The 22,490-nt window shown below is 63.7% G+C and overlaps 3 protein-coding genes across 3 annotated transcripts; 2 read left to right on the top strand and 1 right to left on the bottom strand.

Annotated features, from left to right (window-relative positions):
* Positions 1-221: 221 nt before the first annotated feature.
* Positions 222-1,223, top strand: AMSG_00645 (cytochrome b5 domain-containing protein 2; the record flags this gene model as incomplete). Its single annotated transcript, XM_013906924.1, has 1 exon — positions 222-1,223. A coding segment is annotated over one exon (965 nt), but the record flags the coding sequence as incomplete, so codon positions are not given.
* Positions 1,224-1,623: 400 nt separating this feature from the next.
* AMSG_00644 (ankyrin) lies at positions 1,624-20,888 on the top strand (the record flags this gene model as incomplete). The annotated part of the gene is made up of 5 exons (XM_013906923.1): positions 1,624-1,667; positions 1,966-9,346; positions 9,382-10,190; positions 10,247-13,236; positions 13,275-20,888. The coding sequence occupies 5 exons, from the start codon at positions 1,624-1,626 to the stop codon at positions 20,822-20,824; spliced, it is 18,774 nt and encodes a 6,257-aa protein (XP_013762377.1). The 3' UTR covers positions 20,825-20,888.
* On the bottom strand, positions 20,860-22,220 carry AMSG_00643 (nad-dependent epimerase/dehydratase). The gene is made up of 2 exons (XM_013906922.1): positions 21,968-22,220; positions 20,860-21,814 (listed from the first exon to the last, which is right to left on the bottom strand). The coding sequence occupies exons 1-2, from the start codon at positions 22,178-22,180 to the stop codon at positions 20,909-20,911; spliced, it is 1,119 nt and encodes a 372-aa protein (XP_013762376.1). The 5' UTR covers positions 22,181-22,220; the 3' UTR covers positions 20,860-20,908.
* Positions 22,221-22,490: the final 270 nt, after the last annotated feature.

Raw genomic sequence — 22,490 nt, 5'->3', positions numbered from 1 at the left:
CGTCCACACCGAGTAGCAGCAAAATACTCTCACCAGCATGCGCATCAAGGCTACGGTGCAAGCATACGGCCAAACCGATACCGCCCCTTCAGTTGATGACTGCCGGGCCCTGGGATGGCTGGGCGTCCGTCTCTGCCTCCCGGCACCTGCCAAAGCTCTCGTCAGCCGTCCCCACTCTCCAAACCAAACCTCCAGCCGTGGACAGACACCACTTGACCTCCACATGACGGGAACAAATACCTCGTCTAGCGTCCGGGCCCGCCGCGGCAAAGCTGCATCGTCGCAGCCGCCCCTCCGCAAGCAGGACGATGAGGCGCTTCCTGAAGCTGCAGCCGCCCGTAAGGCCGAGCTCGCCGAGCGCCTGCGCAAGAAGCGGGCAGCTGGGCGCAAACTCGTCACCTACCTCTCATGCCTGGTTATTATTCTGGCAGCCACAGCGTTGGCACTGACGTTCAAGTCGTCGTCCGGCCCGTCTCCGTCACCGAGCCGCCCGGACTCGCCTACCCCGTCGCCACTCTCTGTCGGCGCCGATGCCGATCCTGCAGTCCGGGTCTTTTCGCAGGCCGAGCTCGCGGCCGGCGACGGCTCGGATCCCGACGCCCCGCTCCTGCTGGGCATCCTGGGCCGGGTCTACGACGTCTCTACCGGCGCTCGCCACTACGCTAAGGATGGCGCGTACTCGTTTTTCACCGGCCGCGATGGCTCGGCTGCCTTTGTCACAGGCGACTTTACCACCGCTGGTCTCACCGATGACCTCACCGGCCTCTCCGACGATGACATCATGGGCATTGCCGAGTGGCTCGACACCTACGAGCGCCAGTATGTCCGCGTCGGTGTGGTGGAGGGTGCGTTTTACACGGCCACTGGCATGCCAACCCCAGCCTTGACCCACGACGTCGCCGCTGCCGTCGCCCGCGCCGCTGCCGCCAAGGCTGCCGAGCAGGACCTGCGCACCCGTTTCCCCGGCTGCAACATCCGCCGCTCCGCCGGCCAAAAGGGCGAGATTTGGTGCGAGAACATGTCCGGCGGCATCAATCGCGACTACGTCGGCGTCATTCGCCAGTTCTACGACAAGGTCTCAGGCTCCAAGCGCTGCGTCTGTGTCCGCAATGACCTCCTCGACGACCCGCGGCTGCAGCTCTACCCCTCGTGTCCGGACCAGGCTACCCATTGCTGGATCGACTAGACCAGGACTTGCCCAGGATAAACTGAAGCAACATGCATCGTGTACCTGGTGTTCAACAGTTGTTCTCCCCCTTTTCGCCCGCCCTGGCGAGTGGCCAACAAACTCCGCCGCCCCCCCCTCCCTCCCAAGCTACCCGTCACCCTGCCCCACACACAACATAACACCTCCACTCCTCTCCGTTGGCTCACCACCTCTTGTACCCTTCCCTTCCTGGTGCATGAGCCTGCACGCTGCTGCATCAGACGGAGACACACACCTCGTAAGGTATGACCACCTTCCCCCTCCCTTCCCCTCCCTTCCCCCGCCAGCCCTGTCGCGCGGCGATTGGCGCCAAAATCGCGCCACGCCCCCCACACTCGCCCCCTGCGCCGGCACTGGCATGCTTTATACCAGGTTTCTGACGAGCTTCTCCCGCACCCCTACACAGCTAGCCTTCTATGCTTTACCGGTCAACGTCCGACAAGCAGCTGAAGCTCTTTATGTCCTCGCCACACCACTTTCTGGTCGCAGTCGAGCTCCGCCCTGGCACACGCATTTTTCGCGCCAAATTCGTAGATTTTCCACTCGGCTCCTTTGGTATTCCCGCACACGACGCCGGGCATTCCCCGCTGCCCCCGTGCTCCTCATTGGCTTCTCCTGCCGGCTACCCTGCACAGATATTGCTACTCACCCACGCTTACACACACATCTCGCCTCTCCCTCCGCACGGGCACCACACACACTACACTTGGTCAACTTGGGCCTGTCGGACAACGACCGGACACGGGTGACGGCGACAGGAAACTACTGAACCAGGGTTCCTCCCCCTCGACGCCTGACGCCTTTGGCAACACCCCTCTCCACTGGGCTGCCTTCTCAGGTCACACTTCGACTGTTAAGGCGCTCCTAACTGCAGGCGCATCTCCCAACGCCACCAACGCCAAGGACTGGACGCCGCTCCACTGCGCGTGTATCAACGACCACACCTCTGTCGCTGATCTCCTCATTTCCGCAGGCGCCAACACCGACGCCATCAACGCTCAGGGCTTCACACCGCTTGCCCTCACCTCAGCGCCCCCGCACATTGACGCTGATCCCGGCATGTCCCATACTGCCGTAGACCCGGGCTTTACTGCCCGACTCTCGGCGCTCGAGACCGACATTTCCGAGCTCAACGCTCGTCGGCTCGCGTCGACCAAGTCGCTTACCAACGCGCTGCTCTCGGCCTCGGCCCCTCCGGCCGACCTTGCTTCGGCACAGATTGCGCTCTCCAAGCTCGAGGCCGAGCTGTACTCCAAGATGCAGACCGCCAAGGAGGAGCTGCTCGCCCGCGACCGCGACCGCGAGGCCGAAAAATGGCACTTCCAGAAGGAGCTCGAAGACGCATACCACTCCAAGGTCCAAGCGCTCTCGGCCCGCGAGGCGGAGCTTGAGCAAGCCAAAGTCAACTTTGAGTACGAGCTCCGCAGGGAGTACGAGGCCGCCTTTGCCGCATCGGTCGAGGGCGAGACCTCGTCGCTCATCGCTGCCCAGGAGCGGTTCCTGGCTGACAAAGAAGCCGAGGCTAACGCCCGCGAGTCGGCCCTCCAAGCCAAGCTTGCCTCGATCATGGACGAGCTGCAGGCTCGCGAGCGCCAGCGTGAGCTGGAGCTCGCCCAGTACCGCTCCTCGCTCCAGGGCCAGCTCGACAGCAAGCTCCGCGACCTCCGCTCCAAGGAGGCCGAGCTAGAGAACGCCAAGGTCCAGTTTGAGTCTGAGCTCCGCGAGGCCTACGAGGCCGAGTATGCTGCTCGCATTCTCGCCTACACCCAGGACTCGGCCAAGTCGCAAGAGGCGTACCTCGCCGAGCGCGAGGCTCGCTTTGCCAAGCAGCGCGAGGAGCTTCTTGCCTCGGTCAAGCGTCTTGAGGACGATCTCATCGCCCGCGACCGCGCTCGTGAGGCCGAGGTCGCCACCCTCCTCGCCGCCCAGCAGCGCGAGCTGGACGCCCGCGAGTCAGCACTCCGCTCTCGTATGGCTCGCATGGACGCCCAGGCTGCCCAACTCGAGTCGCAGCTCCGCGCCACCATCGAGGCAGAAATGGCCGACAAGGTTCGCGCTGCCATGCAGGGCTCGCTCCAGGCCAAGGACGAGTTCATTCGCGAGTCGCAGGCCCAAGCTCTCCGCCGCGAGCAGGACCTCGCCGCTCAGCTCTCGCAGCTCCGTGCCGAGGCTGATGCCGCAGAGCAGGACCGCCTTCGTGCCTACTTTGACGCCAAGGCATCACTCGAGGCCGAGTACGCTGCCAAGGCCGACGCGCTCCGCGAGGCCCAGGCCCAGCTTGTTGCCCGCCAGGCCGCGCTTGATGACGCCACCCGTGCCAAGGTCCACGCCGCCAAGGACGCGGCGGCCGACGAGGTCAACACGGCCCGCGCCGCCCTCGCCGCCGAACGCGCCGCCCTCGACGAAGCCGTCGCCTCGTTCAACGAGCGTCTCCGCTCCGAGTCGTTTGCCCGCGAGCAGGCATACCTTGCCAAGGAGAAGGATCTTCTCTCGCGCGTTCACGCCCTCGAGGCCTCGCTCCAGGACGAGTTCCTGGCCCGCGACCACCAGCGCGACGTTGAGCTCAACGCCGCCAAGCGCGAGCTGGAGGAGGCCGCCCGCAACAAGGCCCAGGAGCTGAAGAAGCTCGAGCTTGCCCTTCAAGAGGACAAGCTCAACTTTGAGCGCGCGCTCAAGGCACAGTACCGCGAGGAGCTCGACAACGATATCCAGCTGCTCGAGTCCAAGAAGGCACAGCTCGACGCGTTCCACAAGGACCAGCATGACCGCCTCCTCGCTTCGCTCGCTCGTAAGGAGGACTACCTCCGCACCCGCCAGGCTGCCGTTGACCGCAAGGAGCAGGACCTTGCCGCTCGCGCTGCTGCCATCGAGCAGGAGGCTGCCGCCCGCGACGATGCCCGTGAGCAGGAAAAGGCTTCGTTCAAGTCTGAGCTCGACGCTGCCTACCAGCGCAAGGTTGCGGCTCTCCGCCAGCTCGAGTCGGATCTCCGTGCCGAAAAGGTCAAGTACGAGAAGCAGCTTCACGACCAGTACGAGCAGGAGCTCGCTGTTGACGCAGCCTTCCTCAACTCGAAGCGCGCCGAGCTCGAGGACTACGAGAAGGAGCAGCAGGCTCGGTTCGAGCGCGTCCTCGCTCAGCACAAGGAAACGCTCGCCGCGCGCGAGGCCGCGTTCCGTGAGCGCGAGGCTGCGCTCCGCCACGAGGTGGCCGACGCCAAGGACGAGCTCGAGTCGCAGTTTAACGCTCGCGAGGCCGCCCGCAATGCTGAGGTGAACGACCTCAAGGCCCGCCTCGAACGCCAGCTCCAGGCCCGCCTCCAGGCCCTCAACGACTCGGAGGCCCAGCTCCGCGCTGAGCGCTCCCGCTATGAGGCTCAAATCGAGGAGCGTCTCCAGCAGGAGCTTGAGCTTGAGCGCGCCAACCTGGCGTCCAAGGCCTCGGAGCTCTCAACGTACGAAAACGACCTCCAGTCGCGGTTCCAGACACTCATTGCCGGTCACAAGAAGCAGCTCGCCGACCGCGAGCACTTCTTCCGCATGCGCGAGACCCAGCTGCTCGACCAGCTCGCCGCCGCACAGTCCGAGTCCTCCACCCGCGACCATACCCGTGAGCAAGAAATGGCCAACTATCGCGCTCAAGTCGACAAGTCGTACCAGCGTCGCTACGAGGCGCTCCAGGCCGAGAAGGCTCGCATGGCCGATGACCGTGCCCGCTACCAGGCTGAGCTGCGCGCCCAATTTGAGGCCGACCTCGCCCTCGAGCGCGCCGCCTTTGATTCGCGCAAGGACGAGCTCACCGAGCACGAGAAGACCCAGCAGGAGCTCAACGCCAAGCTCATGGCCCAGGCCAAGGCCCAGGTTGCTGACCGCATGGCCGCCCTCGACGCCCGCGAGAAGGAGCTCGCCAAGCAGATGCGCGAGTTCCAGAACCAGCTGCTCGAAGAGGCTGCCTCGCGCGATGCCGCCCGCGACGAGGAAAAGTCTGCCTACAAGGCCGAGCTCGACGCGACCTACCAGCGCAAGCTCGCTTCGCTTCAGCGGCTGGAAGCCTCGCTCCGCGACGAAAAGGCAGGCTACGAAGCCTCGCTCCGCGACCAGTACGCCCAGGAGCTCCAGCTTGACGTTGCCTTCCTCCAAGAGAAAAAGTCCGAGCTTGAGGACTACGAGGCCCAGCTCCGCGAGGCCAACCGCAACGCGCTTGACGCGCTCAAGGCCCAGCTCCACGACCGTGAGCGCGCACTCGCTCGCAAGGAGAAGGAGGCCGACGAGCGTCTTCGCATCGCTATGCTCGAGATGGACGAGCGGATCGCCGCTCTCGAGGCTGACAAGCGCGAGTACAAGGCCACTTGCGATGCCAACTACCGCTCCCGCGCCGCTGCCCTCGACCGCCGTGAGCGCGAGCTACAGGACGAGCGCGAGGCGTTCGAGGCCAAGGCCCGCGCCGCTCTCGACCGCTCGCTGGCCTCCAAGTCCGAGGCCGTTGCCAAGCAGCGCGACGAGCTCTCGGCTTACGAGCGCGCCCTTCGCGATGACGTCGCTGAGACCCGCGCCAAGCATGAGGCTTACATTCTCGAGCGCGAGGCTGCTCTTGCTTCGCGCGAGCGCGACCTGATGGAGCAGGTTCATGCCGCCCAAGCCCAGCTCATCGACCGCGACCGGGCGCGCGAGCTCGAGTACCAGAACTACAAGTCAGAGCTCAACCTGGCGTACCAGAAGAAGCTCGAGGCGCTTCAGGCCGCACAAGCATCAATGGCTCAGGACCGCCTCGCCTACGAGGCGTCGCTCCGTGAGCAGTACCAGGCTGAACTCGCTGCCGACTCGGCTTTCCTCGCCTCCAAGAAGGATGAGCTCTCCGACTACGAGCGGGAGATGCAGGCCAAGTTCCTTGCCGCCGCCGCCGAGCACAAGGCCGCCATGGACGCTCGTGAGCGCGAGTACATGGCACGCGAGCGTGCACTCACCGCCCAGCTTCAGGATGTCGAGGCGCAGTATGCTGCCCGCGAGCGCGAGCGTGAGGCTCAGCTCGCCGACTACCGCGCCGCCCTCGACAACTCCTACCAGACCCGCCTCGAACAGCTGCAGTCGCTTCAGGCACGGTTCGTTCAGGACAAGAAGGAGTACGAGGCTCAGATCCGTGCCCAGTATGCGGCCGAGTTTGAGCTCGACGCCAAGGCGCTTGAGGAGCGCGCGGCTACCCTCGATGAGCTCGAGGCCCAGCAGACCGCACGCTTTAAGGCCCTGCTTGAGTCGCACAAGTCGGCAGTTGCTAAGGAGACCTCGGTGCGGCTCCGCGAAAACGCCGATGACCTCGCCAAGATTGCGTCGTCGGACGCCAGTGTCCTTGCCGACATGGCCGCTGAGCGCACTGCGTACGAATCGCAGATGAACGAGTTCCTTGAGGGCCTCCGTCGGCAGCTTCTTGCTGTGGAGGAGGCCCGCCGTCAGTCGTCGCTCCAAGTCGCCTCGCTCCGTGCCCAGCTGCTTGAGGCCCAGGCGGCCGCCGCCGACACCGCCCGCTCGCTTGTCGACGAGTGGTCGGCTCGCGTCTCGGCATGCCAGGACACTGCTAACGCCGAGGTAACTGCTCGCGATGCCGAGATTGTCAGCCTCCGCTCGCAGCTCGCTGCCAAGGACCGCGAGGCGTCGTCGGCACTCGCCCGCGCTCGCGTCGAGCTCGAGGCCTCGCTCCGCGAAAAGTACGAGGCCCGTTCCAAGGACCTCGAGGCCCAGCTTCGCGCGCTTCAAGATGAGTCGATCAAGCGCGCCGCCGCTGCCCTCGACGATCGCGAGGTCACCCTCGACCAGAAGGAACGTGACGTCATCACTGGCATGGCGCTCACCCGCGACAGGCTCGAGACTCAGCTCGAGGCCAAGCGCAGAGCCATGGAGGCAGATCTCCTTGCCAAACACGAGGAGCTCAACGCCACGTACCTGCAGAAGGAGGCTGACCTCCAGGCCGAGCTCCTCTCGGCCAAGCTCGAGCTCGAATCGAAGGTGGCCAAGAAGATGGAGGAGCTTCGCGCCAAGGCTGCCGCCCTCGACCGCGAGAAGGACGAGTTTAAGTCGCACCTGCTCGCCCAGTACGAGTCGGTCCAAGAGTCCGACGCCAAAAAGCTCGAGGCCCACAAGCGCGAGCTCGCCTCGTACGAGGCCGATCTCAACGCGCGCTTCACCGCCATGGTTGATCAGCACAACGCTCACCTTGAGTCTGAGCTTGCCAACCGCGCCGTCGAGACCCGCATTGCACTCCAAGAGCAGGCCTCGGCCGACATCCAGGCCAAGGACCGATTCCTCTTCCAGCAGGAGGAGTACAAGATGGAGATGGAGGCGTTCCTCAAGCGCATGCATGAGCACATCGAGGCCATGGAGGCCAAGCACGCGTCGCTTGCTGCGGAGAACTCGCTGCTCCGCACTCAGGCACTCGAGGCTGCGGCTGCCGCCGCCCGCAAGGAGGACGAAGCCGCTACCTCGCATGCCGCTCAGCTGTCGGAGCTCCGTTCGCAGCTCACCGCTCAGATCTCTGAGCGCGACCGCGCCATCATCGACCTCCAGGGCCAGCTCGCCGCCTGGGAGCGCGAGTACCAAGTCTGGCTCGAGCGCGCCCAGGGCGAGATCGAAGCCGGCGTCCTCTCCAAGTACGACGCACTCAACAAGGAGCTCTCGACCCAGCTCAAGTCCGAGGCCGAAAAGTCTCGGGCACTGCAGGCCTCGATTCTCAAGGAGCGCGAGGACTCACTCGCCGCCCGCGAGACCGAAATGCTCGAGCGGCTCCAGGCTGCCCGCGAGGCGCAGGAGCGCGAGCTCGCTGGTAAGCGCGAGGAACTTATGGCCGAGTTCATTCGCTCGCGCGACGAGCTCATGGCATCCAACGCCGAGGCTGAGCGCGCCCGCGAGGACGACCTCACTCGCTATAAGGAGACGCTGGAGACCAAGTACCAGACCCGGATGCGCGAACTTCGCGAGCTTGAGGAGCGCGTTCGTGCCGAGAAGGATGCGTTTGAGGCCTCGCTCCGCTCGCAGTACGAGGCCATTTCACAGGAAGAGCTTGACCGCGCCCGCGAGCGGCAAGACAAGCTCGCCGACTATGAGAAGCAACTGCATGATAAGTTCAAGTCGATGGTCGACCACTTCCGGTCGCAGTCCTCCGACGAGGCGTACGCTCGGACCCAGGCAGCCCGTGCTCAGCTCGAGGAGCACGCTGCTGCCGAAATGGCCCAACAAGACGCGCTTCTCCGCGAGCAGGAAGCTTACAAGCAGGAGATGGAGTCTTTCCTCGCGCACCTTCACCTGCAGACCAAGGAGATGTCTGAGACAAACAAGACGCTCCGCAAGGAAATTGCCATGCTCCGGACTCGGCTGCTCGAGTCGGATGCTGTGCAGACCCGCCGTGAGGAGGAGCTCCGCTCCGCTGCCGAGAACACCCTCTCGTCGCTCCGCATGGAGTCGAACAAGGAGCTTGCCGCTCGTGATCGGACCATTTTGGAGCTCAAGGAGCAGGTTGCGCTGTGGGAGCGCGAGTACGCGCTGCTCGTCGAGCGGGCCAAGGCCGAGCTCGAGGTCGAGATGATGGACCGGTTCCAGGCCATGAACAAGGAGCTCGGCGAGAAGCTGCATGCTGAAGTCGACGCTGCCCGCCGTTCTAAGGAGGCGCACCTCCGCGAGCGCGAGGCTGCGCTTCTCGCTCGCGAGAAGGAAGCCCTCGACAAGATTGCGGCGGCTCGCGCGGCGTCGGCCGAGGAGCTGGACGAGCGCAGGCTCGGTATGGAGCGGACACTCATGGCGCAGTTTGAGCAGCAGGAGGCTGAGCTTGCCGCTCGCGAACGCGAGCGCGAAGCTGAGAAGCTGGCGTACAAGGAGGATCTTGAGGCTCGCTACGAGAGCAGGCTTGCTGAGCTGCAGGAGCACCAGAGGACGCTGGATGCCGACGCCGCTGAGTACAAGAACAAGCTCCGTGGTCAGTTTGAGGCTCTGCAGGCGGAGTCGACAGCACGTCTGTCGGCCAAGCGCGAGGAGCTGGAGGCGTACGAGTCGGACCTCTTTGCGCGTTTCACTTCGATGCTTGAGGAGTACAAGGCTGCTGCTGACGCCACTGTGGCGGAGCGGGCCCAGGAGTCACGGGCGACCTTTGAGTCGTTTGCTGTCGAAGAGGTGCAAAAGCGGATGCCTTTATCAAGTCGCAGGAGGCGTACCAGAACCAGATGGAGGCATTCCTCAAGTCGATCCACGACCAGCTCGCCGAGCTGGAGTCGCAGAACGCAGAGCTCTCTGCACAGCTTTCTTCGGCTCGCTCGACCGAGCTCCAGCTCAAGGCTGAGCACCAGAAGGCGACTGCAGCGCTGCTGGCGTCGTCCGAGGCCAAGCTGTCGGACGTCCGCAACTCGATGAACGAGGCACTCGCCGAGAAGGACCGCGCGCTAGTCGAGCTCCGTGAGAAGATTGCCGCCATGGACCGCGAGTACAAGCTTTGGCTTGATCGTGCCCAGGTCGAAATCGAGGCCGACGTCCGTTCCAAGTACGAGCTCATCAACAAGGAGCTCGAAATGCGCATGCTGGAGGATGTAGAGGCTGCGCGCCGCTCGCAGGAGTCGTTCCTGCGCGAGCGCGAGCAGACGCTCTCGACTCGCGAGTCGGACCTCATGAACCGGCTCCAGCGCCAGCGTGAGGCGCTCGAGGCCGAGTATGCCCAGCGGAAGGAGGCGCTCGAGGCGCAGCTGCTGGCCAAGCAGGAGGCGCTGCAGGACGAGGCGCTCCGTCGCTCTCGCGCGCTCGACGAGGAAAAGTTCCAGTTCAAGTCGCAGCTCGAGGAGAAGTTTGCAGCGCGGACGGCGGCGCTTGCTGAGCGCGAGAAGGCACTTGTTCGGGCCAAGGCTGACTTTGAAGCCTCGCTCCGGTCCAAGTACGAGGCCAAGGTGCAGGCGCTTGCGGATCGCGAGCTTGCGCTTGAGCAGGAAAAGTCGGCGTACGAGATGGAGCTACGCGAGATGTACGAGCAGATGCAGGCTCAAGCTGCTGCCCAGCTGCGATCGCAGCGCGCCGCAGCGCAAAAGTCGAGCAGGATCTGTTCGCCAAGTTCCAGGCCATGGTCGAGTCGCACAAGACCGAGCTTGATGAGGAGGCTGCGGCGCGAGCAACCGCCTCTCGTTCCGAGTTTGAGGCCCAGGAGCGTGCGTCGCTGGAGAAGAAGCGTGCCTTTAACCGCCAACAGGAGGCGTACGTGGCTGAAATCCAGAGCTTTGTCTCCAAGCTTAACGACCAGCTTGCGGCCATGGAGGACCAGCACCAGATGCTGACTACCGAAATTGCTCGGCTCAATGCGTACCAGCTTCAGCGCGATGCCGAATGGCAGTCGAAGATGGCCGATGCCAATGCCGCCGCCGCCAGTGAGCTCTCGGCTACCCGCAACGAGCTGCACGCGGCAATTGCCGAGCGCGAGTCGCGGATTGTCCAGCTGCAGCAGGACGCTGCCGCTCGTGACGCCGAGTCTGCTGCCTGGCGCGAGGCCAAGGCTGCCGAGATCCGGGCTTCGCTCGTCTCATCGCTCGAGTCGCGGGCCAAGGACACTGAGCGTGCGATGCTTGCCTCTGTGCAAAAGTCGACCCAGCTCCAAGAGGCTGCGCTGGCCTCGCGCGAAGCTGCTCTAGCGCGCCGTGAGGCCGAGCTGCTGGAGAACCTCACCGAGTCCCGCAATAAGGTTGCGGCTGAAGTGGCGAATGCCAAGGCCGACATGGAGTCTGCGCTTCGTGCCTCGTTTGAGGCCAAGCACACAGCGCTCCTCGAGTCGGTTCGTCTCCGTGAGCAGCAGTCGGAACGCCTCCGAGCCGAGCTCGAGGCCAAGTATGATGCCAAGCTAGCGGCGCTTGCCGCCCGCGAGCGCGAGACGGCGGATGCCAAGCGCGAGCTCGAGGCTTCACTTCGGTCCAAGTTTGATGCTCTGGCTGCTGATGAGGCCGCCAAGGCGCGCGAGGCTCTCGCCCGCGCCGAGTCGTACGAGCGCGAGCTCTTTGACAAGTACCAGGGTCAGCTTGCCGACCTTCAGGCTCAGGCTGCGGCGCTTGACAAGGACAAGGCCGACTACGAGGCCAAGCTCCGCCAGACCGCTGACGAGCGGGCGCGCGCACTGCAGGCTGAGACGGATAAGCTACGGGGCCAGCTGCGTGCCAAGATGGACGCTGTCGATGCTGAAGTTGCGAACCAGGTCGCTCAACGTAAGTCAGCCCTCGAGGCTGAGTACAACGCCCGGCGTGACGCACTCTCGTCGTCGCTCTCAGATCAGGCCCGTGCCGAACTTGCCAAGCGTGACTCTGCCCGTGCTGAGCAGCTCGAGTATGAGCGGTCAATGCAGGGTGTACTCAACGATCTGACATCCAAGCTCGATGCCATGGAGCAGGCACACCGGTCGTCGCTGGCCGAGATGGCGTTGCTCAAGGCACAGCTGCTGGAGGAGCAGACGTCTTCGGTGGCGGCGGTGGCGCGTGCCGAGACCAAGGCTGCCAACACGCTCGCGGCCCGCGAGGCCGAGCTTGCGCGCGAGCTTGCCAACAAGAATGCAAGCATTGTAGCACTCAAGAACGAGCTCTCAGCAGCAGCAAATCAGACATCGCGTATCCGCGACTCGGTGGCTGCCGAGCTGGAGATCTCGATTCGCGACAAGTACGAGAAGATGCACAACGAGCTTCTTCGCGAGCACGAGGCGCAGCTTGCTGCCGTCCAGGCTCAGCATGATGACTACTTTAACGCGCGCATGGCTGAGCTGCTCGCCCGCGAGAAGGACCTTGTCACTGCCATGCACTCGAAGCGCGAGGCTCTTCTCGTTGAGGTTGCTCAGCTCCGCAAGCACATCGAAGACGAGATGCTAGCCGCCGCTGCCGATCAGGCGGCAGCGGCAGAGGCACGCGAGCGCGAGCGCGATGCACAGAAGCTTTCCCACAAGCAGTTCCTCGATGCGCAGTACGAGAAGGCGCTCGCAGCGCTGCAGGATCGCGAGGCGCAGCTCCTCGCCGACCGCCTCGAACACGAGGAGGCCTACCGTCGCCGTGCCGACGCACTTGCTCACGAGTTCCAGGCACGCGAGCTCAAGATTGAGAAGGAAAAGTCGATGTTCGAAGATGCACTCGTTGCCAAGTATGACGAGCAGTTTGCCGAGCTCAAGGCCCGCGAGGCGCAGCTTGTCCGCGAGAAGGATGCGTACGAGGCCTCGGTCCGTGCCCGCTACGAGTCGGCCCTCGCCGACTCGCAGGCTTCGCTGGCGGCTGCTCAGGACGAGCTGGTGGCGTACGAGCGCAAGCTTCACGCCGACTTTGCCGACTCACTGGCAGAGGCGCAGGCCAAGGCGGCAGATGCGGCGCGGACCCAGGTTGAGGAGCTCAAGGCTCAGCTCGCCGAGCTTGCCGACCGCGAGCTTGCGCTCATGTCACACAAGTCGGAGCTTGAGCGCGCGTCGCTGGCCAAGTACGAGAAGCTTCAGAGCGAGCTTCTTGCCCGCGACCGTGACCGGGAGCTCGAGATGAACGAGTACAAGCTCCAGCTTGATGCCGAGCACGAAGCGCGTCTGGCAGCCGTCTCTGAGGCACAGGTTGAGCTCGCATCGTCCAAGGCGGCGTATGAGCGTGAGCTGCGGATCAAGTACGAGTCAAAGAACTCTGAGCTCAAGCTCGCCGAGGTCGAGGCTCAGTCGCGGATCGAAAAGCTTGAAGGTGAACTGCGAGAGCAGTACCTGACCAAGATGGAGGAGCTCAAGCTGAAGGAAGCTGCTTTTGACGCCAAGGCTCGGGCGTACGAGGATGAGCTCCGTGCTGCGTCTGATGCCAAGCTTGAGTCGCTGCGTGTGAAGGAGCACGAGCTTGAGGCGTCACGTGCGACGATGGAGGCCGAGCTGCGTGCCCTCCACGATGCCAAGCTCGAGGAGCTCCGCAAGTACGAGGTGCAGCTCGAGTCCGACAAGTTTGCCTACGAAAAATCTCTTCGTGACAAGTACAATGCCGAGCTTGATGAGTTCAAGGTCCGCGAGTCTCAGCTCGAGGCGGATGCGCGTGCGCTGGAAAGGAGCTTCGTGACCGGTTCGATACAGAGCGTGCGCAGCTTCGCAAGGATCGCGAGAAGCTGGTGCACGATCGGGCAGCGCTCGAGGCTGAGTTCCGTGCACGTGAGGAGGAGCTTGACAACACGGCGTCGGAGCGCGAGATGGCGTTTGCCGCGGCCAAGGCGGCGCACGAGCGCGAGACCCGCGAAAAGGCGCTCAAGACCCGCGAGGCTGACATGGCCGAAGTCGCTCGTCTCAAGCGTGAGCTCGAGGCACGCGAGCTCGACTTTGCCGACGAGATGGATCAGTTGATGGCCAAGCACAACCGTGAGATCGAGGACAAGCTCCGTGCGCGGCTGCGCGACCATGCAGCAACGCTGGAAGCGCAGACTCGCGAGAAGGTGCGCATCCACGACACGCTCCGGTCGGAGCATGCCGAGTACGAGGCCAAGGTGCAGACGACACTCTCGGAGCTTGTCTCCCAGCTCGAGTCGATGGAGGCCGAGCACAAGGTGCTCCGTGAGGAGATTGCGCTTCTGCGCTCGGCGGGCATTGCGCTCAAGGCCGAGCATCAGGCCGACCGCGAGAACCTGCTCACCGAGGCTGAGGAGAAGCTCTCAGCGACGCGAAACGAGCTCAACGGCGAGATCGCCAAGCGGGATCGAACCATCATGGAGCTGCGCGAGCAGAATGCCACGTGGGAGCGCGAGTACCAGCTCTGGCTCGAGCGGGCACAAACCGAGATCGAGAATGACCTTCGGTCGCAGTTTGAGGCCAAGGAGAAGGAGTTCCAGACCTCGCTGCTGGCGTCTGTGGAGGAGAACCAGAACAACCAGCGCTCGTTCCTCAAGTCGCTTGAGGCCGAGCTTCACTCGCGTGAGATGGAGCTGCTGTCGCGGCTGGAGGCACGTCGCGAGGCCGACGAGATGGAGCTCATCAACGCTCGTTCCGAGTTTGAGCGCGAGATGATCGAGAAGCACCAGGCTCTCCAGGAGCAACTTATCGAGACTGAGCGTGCGCGCGATGTTGAGAAGCAGGAGTTCAAGCTCATGCTTGTCCGCAAGTACGAAGAGAAGCTTGCCGACCTTAAGGACCGTGAGCTTGCGCTCGAGTCGGCCAAGTCTGCATACGAGACCTCACTCCGTGACCAGTTTGAGGAGCTCCAGGCTGCGGCCGAGGCCAAGCTCCGCGAGCGCAAGGCCGAGCTGGACGCGTACGAGCACGAGCTCTTTGACAAGTATCAGTCGATGGTTGCCGGCCATCGTGCTGACATGGAGGCCGAGCAGGCCGACCGCGATGCCAAGCTCCGCGAGGCGATGCGCTCACTCGACGACCAGCAGGAGGCGATGCAGGCCAACCTGGCGACGCTCGAGCGGCAACTGCAGGACAAGTACGATGCACTCAAGCTCGAGCTCATCCAGCGGTCTGAGGCAAACGATGCCAAAAACGCCGAGTACCGTGCCGAGCTCGAGGCTCACTACGAGCGCGAGCTTGCCGAGCTCAAGGACCGCGAGGCTGTCTTTGAGTCAGACAAGAAGGAGTACGAGGGTGCTCTCCGCGCATCGTACGATGCCAAGTGTGCCGAGCTTCGCGAGAAGGAGATTGTCCTTCACGAGGAGAAGACGGCGACCGAGGCCAAGCTCCGGGCCGAGTTTGCCGACAAGCTGGCGGCGCTCGAGGCGCGCGAGCACGACCTTGAGGTCTCGCTCATCAAGCAGGAGGCAACCCTTCGCGAGCGGCTGGAGGCCCGTGCGGCTGAGCTGGAGGCCCGTGCGCTGGAGCTGGAGGGCGAGAAGAAGGCGTTTGAGGCCGATCTTGTCCAAAAGTACCAGAACAAGCAGCAGGCGCTGGCAGAAGCCGAGCTGGCGCTCGAGCGCGACCGCGCCAAGTACGAGGCGCAGTACCGCGACAAGTACGATGCCAAAATGGAGGAGGCCAAGTCGTTGGAGGCTAACCTCGAGGCGCAGAAGCTCGAGTACGAGCGCCAGATCCGTGCACAGTACGAGAAGGCGCTCGAACTGGACAACTCGCTGCTGCGGGAGCGCAAGGCTGAGCTGGAGGCATACGAGCGCGACCTGTTTGTGCGGGTGCAGGCCATGATCGAGGAGTCCAAGGCGACGGCGGATGCCGCGGCTCGTGACGCGGCCAACGCGACCCGCGACGCCATGGAGGCAGTGGCAACAGCCGAACTTGCCAAACGTGAGGCGCTGGAGGCTGACCAGGCCGAGGCTCGCGAGGATGTGGCTCGAGCAATGATGTCGATGAAGGAGCAGCTGGTGACGCTGACCGAGGTTGAGGCGGCGCTCTCCGATGAGATTGACAGGCTCAAGGCACTGGCCCTCGAGGCTGAGCTTGTCCACCAGAAGAACCTGGAGGAGATGAAGGCCGATCACCACCAGAAAATGTCTGAACTTAAGATCCAGCTCTCGACCGAGATTGCGGAGCGCGACCGGCAGATATTTGAATTCCGCGACCAGATCGCGTCGTGGGAACGCGAGTACCAGATCTTTGTCGAGCGTGCGCAGCGCGAGATCGAGGCCGAGGTCCGAGCCAAGTACGACGAGTCGAACAAGGAGTTTGAGGCAAACCTCAAGGCCGAGGTTGAGGCCACGCGTGCGCTGTACGAGGAGTCGCTGCGCGAGCGTGAAGACGAGCTCAACAAGCAGCAGATTGAGCTTGCGACGACGTTGCACAACAACAAGGAGCGGCTGGAAGGCGAGCTGCGCGAGCGCAAGGCGGCGCTCGAGGCGGACATGCTCAAGCTTCGTCGTGAGCTTAACGATCAGTTTGAGGCCAAGTCTGCCGAGCTCGACGCGGTCAAGTCCAAGTTTAAGGCCGATCTGGAGGCGCGGTTCTCGCTCAAGCTCGAGGAGCTGCACAAGCGCGAGCAGGAGATGCGGACCGAGAAGGCCAAGTTTGAAGATGGCGTCCGCGCTCGTGCTGAAGCGCAGCGCGAAGAAGACGAACTCGAGCTGGTGGCCCGGCGTGCCGAGCTGGACAAGTACAAGGAGAAGCTCGAGGCCGACTACGAGACCATGGTCCGCGAGTTCCGCGAGCAGGTCAAGTCCGAAATGGCGCAGCGGTCCGAGACTGACCGCAAGTTCCTCGACCAGATCAAGGAGCAGCAGATGGAGCTCTTGGCGCAAAAGGAGTCGATGGAGCGCGAAGTCATGGAGCGCCATCAGGATATGCAGGCCGAGCTGCTGCGGCAGCACGAGGCGCGCGAGGCGCAGCTTGCCGAGCTGCGGGCAGCCATCGACGAGGCCCATGCAGCCAAGCTCGCCGAGGTTGCGCAGCGCGAGGCCGCCATTGAGCAGCGGGTCAACGAGAAGGAGCTTGCTCTCATTCAGAGCTACAAGCTCAAGGAGGAGCAGCTGCGCGATGCCAAGACGCGGATGGACGAGGCCAAGGCTGCCACCGAGGCGCAGCTGCGTGCCCAGCACGAGGAGCGGCTTGCCGAGCTCAATGCTCGGGCGAACGCCATCGAGGCGGAGAAGGCCGAGTTTGAGGCCAACCTTCGTGCTCAGTACCAGCGGCTGAAGGATGCTGACGCCGCTGCACTCGAGTCGCAGAAGGCTGAGCTTGCGACGTACGAGACTGCGCTCAACGAAAAGTTTGAGGCTCTCGCAGCTGAGCACGCTGCTAACCTCGAGGCTGAGGCCGAGGCGCGCAAGGCAGCCATGGACGCGTCGATTGCGATGTACGAGACCAAGGCAAGCGAGCTCAAGGCTCAGGAGGATGAGTTCCGGATTCGGCTTCTGACCGAGACCGAGGAGCTGCGCCAGTCGCTTGTGGAACGCGACGACGAGCGCGAGGCCGAAAAGGTGGCGTTCAAGGCCAAGATTCTGGCGGACTTTGAGGAGAAGTCTGCCAAGCTTGCGGCCAAGGAGCACTCGCTGTATGAGGAGCAGGCGAAGCTCGAGTCGGAGCTGCGGAGCTCGTACGAGGCCAAGGAGGTCGAGCTCAAGGCGCTCAAGGAGGAGTTTGAGCGCGAGAAGATCGCCTTTGACCGTGAGCTCACCGAGCGGCACGATGCCAAGATGCGCGAGCTGCGCGAGCGCGAGCGTGAGAACGAGGCGTCCAAGAAGGCGTTTATGGAGGAGATGCGCGCCATGACCAAGGCCAAGCTTGCGGAGCTGGAGGCCGAGGCTGCAGCGCTCGACGCGTCGTACAAGGAGCGGGCCGAGGAGCTTGAAGTCAAGGCCGAAGAGGATGCGGCTGCTCTCCGCAACCGCGAGGCCGAGCTCGATGCTGACAAGCTCGAGTACGAGAACTCGCTGCGGACCAAGTACGAGAAGCTCATTGCCGACCAGGACGCAGCCAACGTGCAGCGGACGGCGGCGCTCGAGGCCAAGGAGAAGGAGATGTACGAGAACTACCAGAGCATGGTGGCCAAGCACCGCGAGTCTGTTGAGGCCGCGGCTGCCAAGCGCTCGGCAGAGGTCCAGGCTGCCCTGGAGGCGCAGGCCGAGGAGGAGCTGCTCAAGAAGGAGGCGCTCCTGAAGCAGCAGGCCGAGTACGAGGAGGAGATTCGTGCCACGCTCCAGAAGCTCCGCGACGAGCTGGAAGAGATGGAGGCAACCAACAAGTCGCTGGTCACTCAAATTGCGTCAGTGAAGGCTGCGGCACTCGAGGCCGATGCCGAGCACCAAGGCGCTCTCTCGTCGCTCAACGTGGCGCATGCCAAGGAGCTCTCGGATGCTCTGGCGGCAGCATCGGCCGAGGCTTCGGCGACAAAGAACGAGCTCAATGCGATTATTGTGGCCCGCGACCGCGCCATGGAGGCGTACAAGGACGAGGTTGCGACTATGGAGCGCGAGCGGACGCTGGCCATGGAGCGGGAGAAGGCCGAGCTGGAGGCCGAGCTCAAGGCAGCGTATGCGGCGGAGCAGGCGGCGTTTGAGGCCAAGATCCTTGAGCAGGTGGAGGAGTCGCACCGGACGGCGCGGGTTGCCGACCTCAAGGATCGCGTCGCGTTTGAGGACAAGCTGCGGTCATACTACGAAGACCTCCTTGCGACGTCGGAGAACGAGGTGCGGACCAAGTTCAATGCCATGCTCAAGGAGCACAAGGAGGAGTCACGTGCTCAGCGCGAGGCCGCCGACGAGTCGCATCGGACCGAGCTTGCTGCGCTGCTCGCAGACAAGGTGAAGCGCGAGCAGGAGATGGCTGAGGAGCGGGCGGCATTTGAGGTTGCGCTTGCCGCCAAGTACGACGAGCTCTCGTCCAACTACGTGGCTACTATTGAGAAGCTCACGTCTGACAAGGAAGAGCTCGCGCTCGCGCACCAGAACGCTCTAGAGGAGGCGCGGGAGGCGCGTGCGGCCGCAGAAGCTGCGCTTGCCGCCAAGTTTGAGGAGCGGCTGGCCAAGGCTGAAAAGGCGTCAGCAGCTTTGGTGGCCAAGCTGGAGGGCGAGCTGGAGGCAGCGGCGTGGGCGGCTGACGACCTCAAGGCGACGTGGCAGGCGAAGCTGGCCGACGCGGTGGCGGCCAAGGATGCCGAGCTCAAGGCTGCAGCGGTGGCGGCCGAGGAGGCTGAGGCCGCGGCCGAGGTTCGGCTCGCCGAGACCAAGGCGGCATACGAGGAGGCTGCTGCTGGGCTGCGGCGCAATATGGCCGCGGCCAAGGATGCATCCGATGCAGCGATGGAGGAGCTTCGGGCTGAGCATGCGGCGGCGGTGCTCGAGCTCAAGTCGGCTATGTCTGCGGCGCGAATTGCAGCTGAGCAGGCGGTCGAGGCGCAGCGCGCCGAGTACGAAGCCAAGATTGAGACGCTCAACGAGAACATTCTGGACCTCAAGCGCGAGCATCGTGAGGCGATGTCTGCGGCGGCGTCCGAGGCGGGAGCCAAGCTTCTCGCGTCGCGGCACGAGCATGAGGCTGCGCTCGCGGCGCTGCAGAGCGAGTACGAGGACAGGATTGCTGCGGTCAAGACCAAGGCTGCTGAAGAGCTTGCCGAGCTGACGGCGGCGTCCGAATCGACGCTGAGCGAGACAACGGCGGCGCTGCAGGAGCAGCTCAAGGCGCTGCGGACCGAGCTGGCGTCAACGGTCGCATCTCAAGCGAAGCGCGAGGAAGCGCTGGAGCAGAAGTACCTCGTGCTCCTGGAGGAGCAGCGGACGTCCGCGGCTGCGGCCAAGGACGAGCTGGAGGGCTCGCTCCGGGCAATGATCAACGAGCGCGACGAGAAGCTGCGGTCTCTGGAAGCGTCCGAGGAGGAGGCGCGGCTCTCGTTCGAGAAGGCGCTCTACTCCAAGTACGAGGCGCTCATTGACGAGCACCAAGAGACTGTGGCCAAGGTTCAAGAGGAGGCGCAGGAGATGCATGCCGAGATCATGGAAAAGGCTGCGGGGCGCGAGCAGGAGCTCTTTACCGCCAAGCAGGAGGCACGAGCGGCGGCCGAGGCATCGGTCAAGGCGTTCTACGAGCAGAAGCTGGAAGCGTACTCGGCCATCCTCAAGGACGACTACGAACTTCGCGAGTCGCAGCTTGAAAAGCGGCTCTCGCTTCACTACGAAGCTCTGCTCGCAGCCAAGGACAAGGAGCTCGAGGCGCTGTCGACGGAGGCCTCGACAACCGACGCCAAGCACGCGGCCGAGTGGTCATCAGCGATGGAGGACCTCAAGGCGCGCAACGCCGAGGTTGCGGCGGCGTTTGAAGAGCGTCTCAAGGCCAAGTACGATGCCATGCTGGTGCAGTACGAGTCTTTGTACAAGGACCAGCTCGCGCACTTTGAGGCTGCAGTGGCGGCGTCGACAACCGACCAGGAGTCGGACAAGCGCGAGTGGCAGACACGCCTCCGCAAGGCCAAGATCTCGTTTGCCAAGTGGAAGTTTGACTACCAGACGCACATGCAGGCCAAGTACGAGCGGGTCATCTCGGAGCTGCACGCGCGATACCTCGGTGAGGTTGAGGCGCGTGCCCGCGACAAGGCGTCGTTCAAGGAGATGGAGGCGCTGGAGAACCTCAAGGTCCGTGAAGCCGAAGTGGCGCGCATGACCATGCACTCTGCAGCGGCGAGCCAGCGCACGGCAGCGGCGGCGAGCCAGGCCAAGATCCTCAAGTCAGCGGTCTCGAAGCAGCAGAAGCTCTCGATGCTCAAGTCGTCGATCGAGAAGATGTGGGAGGCTCTTGAGGCTGATCAGGCTGAGATCTCGGCGTTCCTCAACCGGGTTCATGCTGCAGCCAACGACTCAGACAAGCTGCTTGCCCTCTACGAGCGCGAGTCGGCCCGTCTCACGGACCGACTTCCGCTGATGCAGCACGTGACACGGCGCGAGTTCATCAAGTACCGTCTCGAGTGCATCCACAAGTATGTGCAGTCGTCGTCGCGGACCGGCGGCTCGGACGCGTCGCGGCTCGAGCGCGAAGCTGCGGAGCGCGAGAAGCTGTGGAAGGAGCTGCTCAAGCTCAACGCTCACCTCAACACTGTTCTTGTTGACTATGAGCGCAAGCACGGCGAGCGCTTTACCTACCGCGGTAACGTCGTTCTCGACATGATCGCCACCGACACCCCGATCCTTCGCGGGTATGTTGAGGCCGATTCGGCCCGCGGCGGCGGCATGGGCGGACATGCGCGGTCAACCATCCGCGCGTAAACAATGAAGTTGCTAACTCAGATGACGATAGGAGCAAGAGAATTACATTGATTCAATGGCGCAAGTGTGGGGTACAGACGGGGTCTACTCGGCGCGGGCAGCAAACTCGTCGCCCTCGGGCTCCTGCTGGGCGACGACCCTCGAGGTAGCATAAAGAGTCTCAATGTCGAGTTCGCCGCTGGCCTCGATCTCGGCATCGATCTGAGCCTTGATCCAATTGTAAGCGCGACGCATGCCGTCAGCAAGCGAGATCTGCGGCTCCCACCCGAGGACGGCCTTGATGACAGTGTTGTCCGAGTTGCGTCCGCGCACGCCCTCGGGACCGGGGATGTGGTCCAACTCGAGGTCCTTACCCTCAAACGACATGACGAGCTGCGCCAGCTGGCGCATGTTGACCATCTCGGACGAGCCCAGGTTGATGGGCAGGACAAAGGGCGAGTAGAAGAGGCGCAGGATGCCCTCGACGCAGTCGTCAACATGGCAGAACGAGCGCGACTGAAGCCCGTCACCCCACATCTCAAAGGTGGACGTCGAGGCGATGGCCTTGCGGCAAAATGCGGCCGGGACCTTCTCGCGACCGCCCTTCCATGTTCCGCGCTCGCCGTAGATGTTGTGAAAACGAGCGATGCGGGTCTCCATGTTAAAGTCGCGCCCGTACGAGAGACACACCTCCTCGCCGTACAGCTTCTCCAGGCCGTATCCGTCCTGCGGCTTGGCTGGCCAGGCCAGGTTCTCGGTCAGATCGGCCGAGTTGGGATCCTCCTGATTGGCCTCATTGTACACGCACGCTGACGAGGCAAAGAAGAACCGCTTGGCCCCGGCCTGCCGCGCGCCCTCGATCATCGACAGAGTGATCATGGTCGAGTTGTAAAGAATGACCGAGTTGTTCGAGTGGATGAAGCCCATGCCGCCCATGTCCGCCGCGAGGCAGAAGATCCAGTCCATTCCCTCGCACACCTTGCGGCAAGCTTCAACCTTGCGAAGATCGGCCTGGGCATGATGGCAGTGCCATCGCGTCGGGCGTGGAAGCTTTGTGAGTCGTGCCATGAGCCGCCAGCCGCCCGCCACTCGCCGCCCACCTGGACGGGTACAGGCCTGCCCCTCGCCCCCCTCCCCCCCCTCCCCCTACCCTCTCATACATACCTCCACAAACTCGGAGCAGTACTCCTCGGGCGCAAAGTACTCGTTGGGTACAACGTCTGCGACGCGAACAAAGTGGCCCTCCCCAAGCAGCCGCTGCGCCAGGTGCGAGCCGATAAAGCCTGCGCCACCGGCCACCAGCACCCGCTGAGGAACCGAGGGATCCTCCACGGGCCTCCCCACCATTCCCCGTGCCACGTATCCGTCAACGTTCATGTTCTGCTTGTACTCTGCTTCTCTCCACTATGATTCTCTGAGTCCAGAGTCAAATACCCTGCCCGTTGTCGTTGACACGGCTGCCCCACCGCAGTCCGCTTCGAGCGAACTCACCCAATATCTTGGTGAGCAACACGGTTGCCCCCCCCTCGCCCGGCCGCTACCCACTTGCGGGTTCGAGCCCGGTTTGGCAGCCAGCGTGCTCAACTGTAGACGAGCAGGCCAGGCAGGGACCACCACGGACTCACTCTCCCACACCCATCCCCCCTCTTCCCCCCCCGCTACTCCACCCCACCCACCCACCGTACCA

The sequence above is a fragment of the Thecamonas trahens genome, assembly GCF_000142905.1.
Source record: "Thecamonas trahens ATCC 50062 unplaced genomic scaffold supercont1.3, whole genome shotgun sequence".
Taxonomy (NCBI): domain Eukaryota; order Apusomonadida; family Apusomonadidae; genus Thecamonas; species Thecamonas trahens.
This window is presented reverse-complemented; position numbering and strand designations above follow the sequence as displayed.

Coding starts and splice junctions, on each gene's coding strand:
- AMSG_00643 (XM_013906922.1), bottom strand. CDS start 22,180: ATGAACGTTGACGGATACGTGGCACGGGGAATGGTGGGGAGGCCCGTG. Junction 21,815..21,967: donor ACTGCTCCGAGTTTGTGGAG/GTATGTATGAGA, acceptor CATCATGCCCAG/GCCGATCTTCGCAAGGTTGA.